This window comes from Lactuca virosa, chromosome 5, assembly GCF_052849685.1.
Source record: "Lactuca virosa cultivar CGN04683 chromosome 5, Lactuca_virosa_CGN04683_v6, whole genome shotgun sequence".
Taxonomy (NCBI): domain Eukaryota; kingdom Viridiplantae; phylum Streptophyta; class Magnoliopsida; order Asterales; family Asteraceae; genus Lactuca; species Lactuca virosa.
The window spans coordinates 300,065,473-300,075,057 of NC_136430.1; the positions used below are offsets into that span (position 1 = coordinate 300,065,473).

The following is a 9,585-nucleotide window of genomic DNA, read 5'->3' on the forward strand; positions in this document are numbered from 1 at the left end:
GAACACGTAGTTCAAATAAACACCTACAGGTTGCGAGCCTGCTAGCGTTCCACTGGACTGCCTAGAATAGTATGTGGTCGTCATCTATACTCCGCTAGATGACTAGATCATCGTAAACATCGAGGTCTCTCATCATTTTATTTCATCACACATCAACTATTTCATATACCCATGTTTTACCCGACATATTGGTAGATATAAAATACATATACAGTTTAAATCATAAGAAAAGTGTTTAAATCATTCATCCAGCATAGATCTCAAGTAAACAGATAATATGCACACATAGCATGTAATTTATATAAAATACTTCATATCTATGTGTAAGATAAAAGTAATTATGCACTCACCTGATAAGGTGGTGATTCCAACTTAGACAGCGTTTCGCTTCTTAAAAATATGATTTCCTTTGACGAAACTGGGAGGTTTGCTAGAAACCGGGCTCTGCGAGGGCGGAGCTTTCCGAGCCGAAAAGTTTTTTTTTCTCAGAGCCTTTCGGGCGCTCTAAGGCTTTCTTCTAGTGTTAGGGAAGTTTCCTAGGCTTGGGGTGTTTGGGAGGTTTAGAGAGAGAGTAGAGAAAGAAAGAAAGGATTTTATATGTGAAAAATATGGCTGCCTCGCATCTCCTTTTATAGGGTCGAAGCCTCGGTGCGCAGGGCGTTCCTCGGAGGAGCGCAGCGCATTCCTCGTACGCAGGGCGCTTATGCGAATGTAGGCCGTAGGAGCGGGGCAGGTGTCCGAGGTTCGTACAGTTGTGTGTCACTCATCAGATGGAGAGACGTGGCCGAATCGAGACCTAGTATCCGAACGTGGGGCGTTCCTTCCTTCTACGCGGGGCGTTCCCCTCGGACAGCATTCGTAATTTACACACTCGACTTTTAAAATTCGTAAATTTCGCATACGAGCTCCATTTTCGATGTTCTTTATATCCACACGTAGGTGGGAACGTACTCTACAACTTTCGTTTAGACTCCGTCGTCTAATTTTGATTTTATTTTTAAAATTATATTTTTAACAAGCCAGGACAGGAAAAGTCCGTTAAAAATTCATAACTTTGTCATCCGACGTCCGTTATCGTCTGTCTTTTTATCGTTGAGATCCTATTGACGAGATCTTCGATTCTCGTTTAGTTCGTGTCGGCTAAAAATTGCTCGATCTAAAATTCGAACTATGGGCTGCACACTGTTATGCCAAATCTTAGAAAATTCATAACTTCCTCATACGAAGTCAGATTTGGACGTTCGTTTTATGCACGCTCTCGGCTTAACGTATACTACGAATTTTGTTTAGATCACTAAGGCTAAAAATCACTTTATCGTAAACTCACTTTTTACGTCACACAACGTCATGCCGGTTTTGTCGCGAAACTTCGACAAGTCATAACTTCTTTGTTATAACTCGGATTTCGGCGTTCTTTATACCTCTGGAATCCTTGTCACGACCACTACAACTTTCTTCATATATATTGGGTTTATCTATATTTTTATTTTTGACGCTTATTTTCATTCTTAATTTATTATATCTTATAAATAAGTATAATGCACATAAAATCACATAATCCACATAATATTCAAGTAATTCCTCTTTATTACGTCAAAATAAGTTATATTTGTTGACCCTAACTATTACATCATCATATTAATGCTTAGCCTCGAAACACAGGCGTTACAATTCTCTCCCCCTTAGGATGATTCCGTCTCGGAATCATGCATCAGCAAACAGATGCGGATAGCGACTCATCATGTCACTCTCCATTTCCCAGGTGAGGTTTGGCCCATTCATATGTTTCCATCACACAAGCACTAAGTCGAACATCTTGCGTCACAACTTCTTAGTCTTACGGTCAACAATCGCCTTCGGCTCTTCAATTAGCCTCTTATTTTCATCCATCCTTAACTCAAACAGTGGAATTATGTAAGGAACTTCTCCCGTGAACTTCCTTAAATAACACACATGGAAAATGTTATGAATACCATCTAGTTCTTCTGGTAGTTCTAGCTTGTAAACTTGGTTCCCAATCCTCTGAAGAACTTTGAACGGTCCAATAAACCTTGGACTCAACTTTCCTCTTTTCCCAAATCTTATAAGTCCCTTCCACGGTGAGACTTTGAGCAAAACCGAATCTCCAACTTCGAACTTCATCGGTCGCCTCTTCTTGTCAACATAGCTCTTTTGACGATCCTGAGTTGCTAACATCCTTTCCCTAATCACTTTCAGCTTTTCAATAGTCTGATGGACTATCTCGGGACCCATAAACTGCTTTTTTCCAGCTTCAAGCCAACATGATGGCGTATGACACTTATTTCCATACAAAGCTCGGTAAGGTGTCATCTTGATGCTCGAATGGTAACTATTGTTGTAGGAAAATTCTACCAGGGGTAAGTGTTCATCCCAGATACCTTAGAATTCTAGGGTACATGCTCTTAGCATATATTCCAACGTTTGAATCGTTCTTTCACTCTGACCATCAATCTGCGGATGGTAAGTTGTACTTAAAGACAACTTCGTACCCAATTCCTTTTATAGACTCCTCCAAAACCTTGATGTGAAACGACTATCACGGTCTGATACAATTGTTAAAGGAACACCGTGAAGTCTTACTACTTCGTTCACGTAAGCATTTGCAAGCTTATTCATTGACCATCTCTCATTGGCTGCTATGAAGTGTGCACTCTTAGTGAACCGATCCACGACCACCTAAATCATGTCGTGACCGTTCTTTGTCCAGGGCAGTTTAGTCACAAAATCCATGGTGATGTCTTCCCATTTACCCATGGGTACAGGTAAGGGCTCTAAACTCACATACGGTTTTTGATGTTGTGCCTTAACTCTCGCACATGTTACACACTCGGCCACATACTTTGCAACATCGAGCTTCATCGTCGGCCACCAGTAGTAGGGTTTTAGATCCCTATACATTTTAGTGATGTCGGGATAAATCGAGTACATGGTCTTGTGAGCTTCTTCCATCAGAAGATCTCTCAGTCCTCCTATCTTAGGTACCCAAATCCTATATTGGAATACCTTGAATCCTTGACCGTTTGTACCGAACACCAACGTTTTTCCTAAACGTTCTTCATTCCGGTAATTTTTCTCCAAAGCTTCTTCCTGAGCTTTCTTGATGCTTTCTACAATCGTTGAGACAACTTCAATTCTTAACGCTCTTGGCCTTATGCATGCAAGTTGTACGCAAAATGGGACCATATAGATTATAGACTGTCAAATAATGATTCTACCCTAATTCCACAACCAAAAAAGGAACATGAAATAAGGCTAAATCAACCATTCTAGGGCTATATGATCCTAATCGTATACAACTTTTAAAGCATACACTTAGCAATTAACAGAACATATAGCATCCGAATCTCCTAGGATATAAGGCATCATACAAATCAAGCAACCCTATCATACGATTCCTGAAAGTACCCTTAGCCCTAATTAAGCATGTGATTCATATATCAGGCATACTAACACATATGTATGGGTATTTTGGGAATTAGTTACTTGAGCTCGGCTGATTGCACGCATCACACACTTTTTTTTTATATAAAAATCTTTTAGAAATTCGTTTTTTTTTCTTTGAAAAGATTATCATTTCCTCAGTTTGAGTTCTGGCACACCCGAAATTATGTTCGAATCCTTCAAACCAAGGATCTGATAACAACTTGTAACACCTCAAAATCATGGATAAAATTTTCATTTTTAATTTAATTGAAAACCATCAAGTATTCATAACAACCCCAAACAAAGTATGTCAAATGAGAATAATCATCAGAGTACAAATCTAAATCATAAAGAAAATGCGGAACATGGGTTGATGCGTTGTGATCATGTCGGGCTCTTCCCTTTTGTACCGGAAGTACATAAAACCATAAACATAACTGTAAGCACAAAGCTTAGTGAGCTTCCCCAAAATACCACATACAATAAACATATACATATAACAACACGTGGTTGTGTCAGGTTCGTATTAACCCCATATGACAGCATGTAGTTGTGTCGGGTCCGTATCAACCCCCGGGTCTGTATCAACCCATATGACAACATGTAGCTTTGTCGTGTCCGTATCAACCCCCAAGTCCATAATGACTCCGATCCCAGATTGGCTCTATATATATATCATTCAATCATATCAAACATAGTCATATAATCACATACATCCAACACATATAAATCAGTGAGCCAGCATTGGTGCCTTCGACCAACTAGTATGGTAAGAAAACTCACCTCCAAAAGTAGATAGCTGAACCGCACACTCGAGTTGCTGCTAACACGGCTCCTCACACTAATTATATTCCAAAAATAACCCTAATTAATAATTACGGTTCTAACCCATAATAAACAGTCAAAATATTCCAATATCCTAAATAAGGTCAAACAGGTCATTTTACCCTTCCCATTCATAGCTCAACTCCTAATGGTCCAAGACCCAAAAGAACGACCCAAACGTTGAATCTGAGCAGTACGCCCCGCGCACAAGCGTCTGATGCAGAAGGAAAAACGGGGTCGATGTGCAGTACGCGCAACGTACTTCCATTTACGCTAGGCATACGCATCATGGTTCAAAATCTTCTATTAAGGTCTTAATGCCTTAAGACCTAGCGTCTAAAATTCATATCTGAGCTCAATAAGACGTCTAAGGCCATAAAGTTTCAACCTTTATTCCTTTGCATAGCTACAAGGAGCCCAACATCAAAACCTAACTCATTCAACCATTTACAACTCCATAACTCTTGCATGGAAGAAAACCAAGATCCAATCTTGCATTTTTATGACATAAAATACCCTAAAACGTCTAAAATGACAGCTTAAAGGCTTTGGGACAAAAGAGTGAAAATCTAAGCTTAACCAAGATCTAAAGAGACATGCATCAAGGTTGGGGCTTTATACCTCCAAAATGTGCACAATGAAGAGACGATGTTGGATCCAAGGACTTGAGAGAAAAACCACTTCTTTGATGATCTTCCTTCACAAACAAGAATACACAAAACTCACTCAAAATCTTCAAATCTCACTCCCAATGCTAGGGTTTTCGATCTTAGTTAAGAAATAGTTTAGTTACACAATCCTAAACATGGGTTGTTGGTTTTTTCTCACCAATGTTTTTAATTTTATATCAATGACATAGTAATGGTAAAAAAACCACTAGATAATATGAAAATGCTACCTTAAAATACAGAAAACAACAACGGGCTTTAGAAGTTCAATTCATTACGGTTCTAGAGCCAAAAAAAGCAAAATTAGAACTGAACCGGTATTTTCAGTTCCCATATTTCCTCATTTTCGGTTTTCAGTTTTTCAGTTCGGTTCTAGGATCAAAATAATCCCTAAAGGCCTATTCGAGACCATCACTTTCTGGTTTTAAAAGAATTTTCGATATGTAATCATAATCGCACTCTTTACTTATTTCCAAATTCGTGCAACAAAGAAGATGAGGAATAGAATAAAAAGATACTCTTTAGCCACGCATGCTTAGTCGGTGTAACCTTATGTTAATTACAAATCAAAACTGTCATTCAAACATTTCTTCCATTTTTTTTATGAAGGAGAAGTTCTTTGATGAAAATCATAATTGTTTTGATGCAACTGATGATGATTTCTGACCGGTTGTGAACAAGCTTCTTGTTGAGCTTGAAAATATTTCAGTGGTAGAAGGTATTAGGGCCGAAGGGAACAAAGACATACCTGGAAAGATCCGAAGAAAATGAAGCAGAGGTGGTGAGAAGAAGGTAAATGTTGAGCTGTGAGTCGGAGAAGAAGAAGATGTAAGGAATATATATATGTGGGTTGCGTTAGGGTTTTGTTGGGCCTATTATTTTATTTTTATAATAGATAAATAAGTTATTTTTTACATTAAGGGCACTAAAATTGTCATCTCATAAAATTTAGCAGAAAAGTCAAATGAGTGTTATTTTTAGAAACCAAAATCACAAGAAACCCGTCTGAAATGACTAAATTTACATTTTAAAAAACATAAGGACCAAAATCACATAAAACCACAAACCCCTGGACCAAATTTGTATTTTTCTCTAGAAATAATCGTATCATATTGAAATAACTTTGTTAGGCGGGGACGGAAATATTGATCGAAGGGTTGGGCCTTTGGGGCATGAACGTTTGACTTTTGCTCAAAATTCCCCCTTTTGACCGGTTTTCTCAACAAACAGGGGATAAAAGCTGTGATTCTTTCTTGGGGAAGAAAATAAAAAGAGAATTTAACCGCAACTAAGGTCATTTTTTCTACAAAAATCCTTTAATTGACCTCAAATCACTGGTACGTTTTCTTTAATTCCTAACCCTGCCTTTTGAAAGATTCTTTTTGTTCAATTTCGTACCGTTTGTTTGTAATCTGCTCGTCAATTTCTTGGTTTTGAATTTCATTATCGAATCATGTGGATTTCATTCTGATACGGAATTGGTATATGAACTGATCGTTGGATTCTTGTTGTTATTCTTTATGATGTTGGTGAAATTTCGTTGAAGGTTTTTCTATCGAGTCTTACGATTTTAGGTTATTCGTCGATTGTTAATTTATCATCGATTTCCTGTAATCCTAACAAAATTGATGCGAGATTGAAGATTTCGATGATGGATAAGTTGAGTTTTAGTTCGATTTTTCTAGCTTCGTTGGTGAATATGATTAAATTTATGGCTTAAAATCGAAGCCGTGATGTTTGTTCAGCTGAATTCAAGTTGCGTGTGTCTGTGTTTTACCCTTTCATGAAATTTATCATCGAAGGAGAAGGTATAACATTCTATCCAGCTTACATATTGCAGGAATCGTGAAGGAGACTAAAGCATCTGTTCTTGATAACGCCAATTATGCGATTGTTTCCTCCCTAACTTTCACCAAACTAGAATGGCTGTAACTGTAATCCCTGAAGAACAGAACATAGACCATGCAACAGACAGTTTCCCTTTGCTCATTGAGAGCCGAGTACACCATGAAAACGAGCATATAATCGATTTGGAAAGAGGTGATGGTGATGATGATGATGATGCTTCTTCCTCATCAAACGCATCAACTAATTCTCTTTCTCATGGCTTATCAAACAGCCCTAGAGCTTCCACTTCTCAACTGATTCGATCATCATCCAGTGGTTCAACATCAAATGGAGTTGGAAGGAGAGGAGAAGGGTTTGGGAGGCGAAGATGGAGCCCATTCGACACATTGTTATGGATTTCAATTGAATTAGTGTTCACTTTGGGGCAAATCATTGCATCCATTGTTGTCTTATGTATATCACAAAAGGAGAACCCACAGACTCCATTGTTTGCTTGGATTGTGGGGTATGCAGCTGGATGTGTTGCAAGTCTTCCATTTTTATACTGGCGATATCTCCATAGAAATCAAGCTACTGAACCAGGGTCAAGTCAAGCTAGACAACCACCTTCTGAAGCTAACCATACACCAGAACCAAATTCTTATATCACAATCTCCTTTGCTCGTTCTTCAGAAGAGGAAACACGTCCACCCACCACATCTCCAGACACTTGGAATGGTCTTAATGTGGGGTCCAATGCCAGGTAATCATAGCATTTTATTTTATTTTCTTTATTATATTATTAGTTAGCAATAAATGTGATTCAATTAATTGTATGTGGTATTTATTGTTAACAGGCTTAGTATGCTTGTGGACCATTTCAAAATGGCTTTAGATTGCTTCTTTGCTGTATGGTTTGTAGTTGGAAATGTCTGGATATTTGGAGGACATTCATCCTCTGCTGATGCTCCCAATTTGTACAGGTACTTTAACATGAGTGAAACAATGACGATTTTACCCTTGAGTAACAAATGAGTTGTGTTGTTTGTTTGATTAATTGCAGGCTATGTATAGTGTTTCTTACGTTTAGCTGTATCGGATACGCGATGCCTTTCATTTTATGTGGAATGATATGTTGCTGTTTGCCTTGTATCATTTCAATCCTTGGTGTTCGTGAGGATATGAATCAAATGAGAGGAGCAAGTGAAGATTCCATCAGTGCTTTACCAACACACAAATTTAAACTAAAGAAAAACACAAATAATAATAATAATAATGAAATGATGAAAGATGATGATTCAGGTGTTGATGAAGGTGGGATTCTAGCAGCAGGAACTGAAAAAGAACGTGTCATTTCTGGGGAAGATGCTGTAAGTTCTTCTAACTTATCACTCCACAGTTTTGTTACGAGACTAAATGACCATTTTACCCTTACATGTCAAAAAAAGTAAAATTTAAAATATTTGTATCAGTTTTAACATGAAAGGATTTGGGAGAAAAAAATAAGGGCAGGTGATGTAGGTGGTTGTATAATGAAATGTGTGAATGTGAGTAAATGACCATTTTACCCTTTTGTTTAACCGATAAATGGTTGAAAATGGTGGATAGGTTTGTTGCATATGTCTGGCAAAATATGCGGATAATGATTTGTTGAGAGAGCTTCCTTGCACACATTTCTTCCATATACAATGTGTAGACAAATGGCTGAAGATCAATGCATCGTGTCCATTATGCAAGTTTGAGATTGGGGGTAGTAACGACAATTCATCTACAGAAGACTCAAATCAGCAACAAGCATGAAAAATCAAAGGAATTTAACTAGCTTGAACGTTATGTTGTTGGTGTAATCAGATGAGATTCTTTTGAGTTGAGTTAAAATGTTAAATATGAATGTCTTTCTCTTTTTATTTACTGTTTACCAAGTTAGGTATGTACAGATGAATTGAATCGAATTAAATGTGTAATAAACGTACATTTTTCCAATGTGTCAAGTGTCAACTGTTGTATATGCTATATACATATGCATACATTCATAGTTATCACAGGTGGGTCCCACATGCATTATGAGTTTGGACTCATGAACTAGTTGCATTAGCCTTTGGGTCTCCTTAGTCGATTTCGTGGTCTGGTATCACACGGCATGTCATCACAATGACTCATGTCTGATGTTGCAATGGGTTGCGGTTATGCAAAGGTCTTCCATGTCAGATGGGATTTGATTCCAAATGATATGGAATATATAAGGAAACAAAATGGATTGAAACAAAATCGGAACGCTCAAGTTCTTTAAGAATATCTCAAACTTATATATATATATATATATATATATATATAATACATTATAAAAGAAATCTCATTATTTCTAAAAATAGCTTTAATATAATAATATTATTTTTTTTAAGACGTTCAAGTCTCTAAGCTTAAAGTACAACCAATCATTAATAAAATAATAATAAAACTCAAATTATATTAAATACAATAATAATATAATTTAAAACGTCCAAAAATTTAAACAGAAAGTACAATTAGTTAATACATACATCCCTTGAATACTCGTATGTGACCTAACATCTTTAATTCGCCGATTTTATAGTTAATTTAGGGTTTTGACCCTTTAATTGGGTTTTGACCCAGCCCCATTAATCCCCCGTTTTCAACAAATAGCTCTTGCACAATTTCCTCTAGCCTCTCTCTCTCTCTCTCTCTCTCTCTCTCTCTCTCTCTCTCTCTCTCTCTCTCTCTCTCTCTCTCAGATCAAATTGAAAAACATGGCGGAATTAATAAAATTAAGAAAGAATATACCTGAATGATGCGTCGGAAT

The 9,585-nt window shown here is 37.3% G+C and overlaps 1 protein-coding gene across 2 annotated transcripts; it reads left to right on the forward strand.

Annotated features, from left to right (window-relative positions):
* The first annotated feature begins 6,075 nt into the window (after positions 1-6,075).
* On the forward strand, positions 6,076-8,747 carry LOC145115398 (E3 ubiquitin-protein ligase At1g63170-like). 2 transcript variants are annotated; one of them, XM_079051693.1, is made up of 5 exons: positions 6,076-6,274; positions 6,764-7,527; positions 7,622-7,747; positions 7,828-8,134; positions 8,373-8,747. In XM_079051693.1, exons 2-5 carry the CDS (start codon positions 6,860-6,862, stop codon positions 8,562-8,564), a joined length of 1,293 nt encoding a protein of 430 aa, XP_078907819.1. In that variant the 5' UTR covers positions 6,076-6,274; positions 6,764-6,859; the 3' UTR covers positions 8,565-8,747. The 2 variants fall into 2 exon arrangements, with proteins under 2 accessions (XP_078907819.1, XP_078907820.1); XM_079051694.1 differs by having other exon boundaries at positions 6,778-7,527.
* The last annotated feature ends 838 nt before the right edge of the window (positions 8,748-9,585 follow it).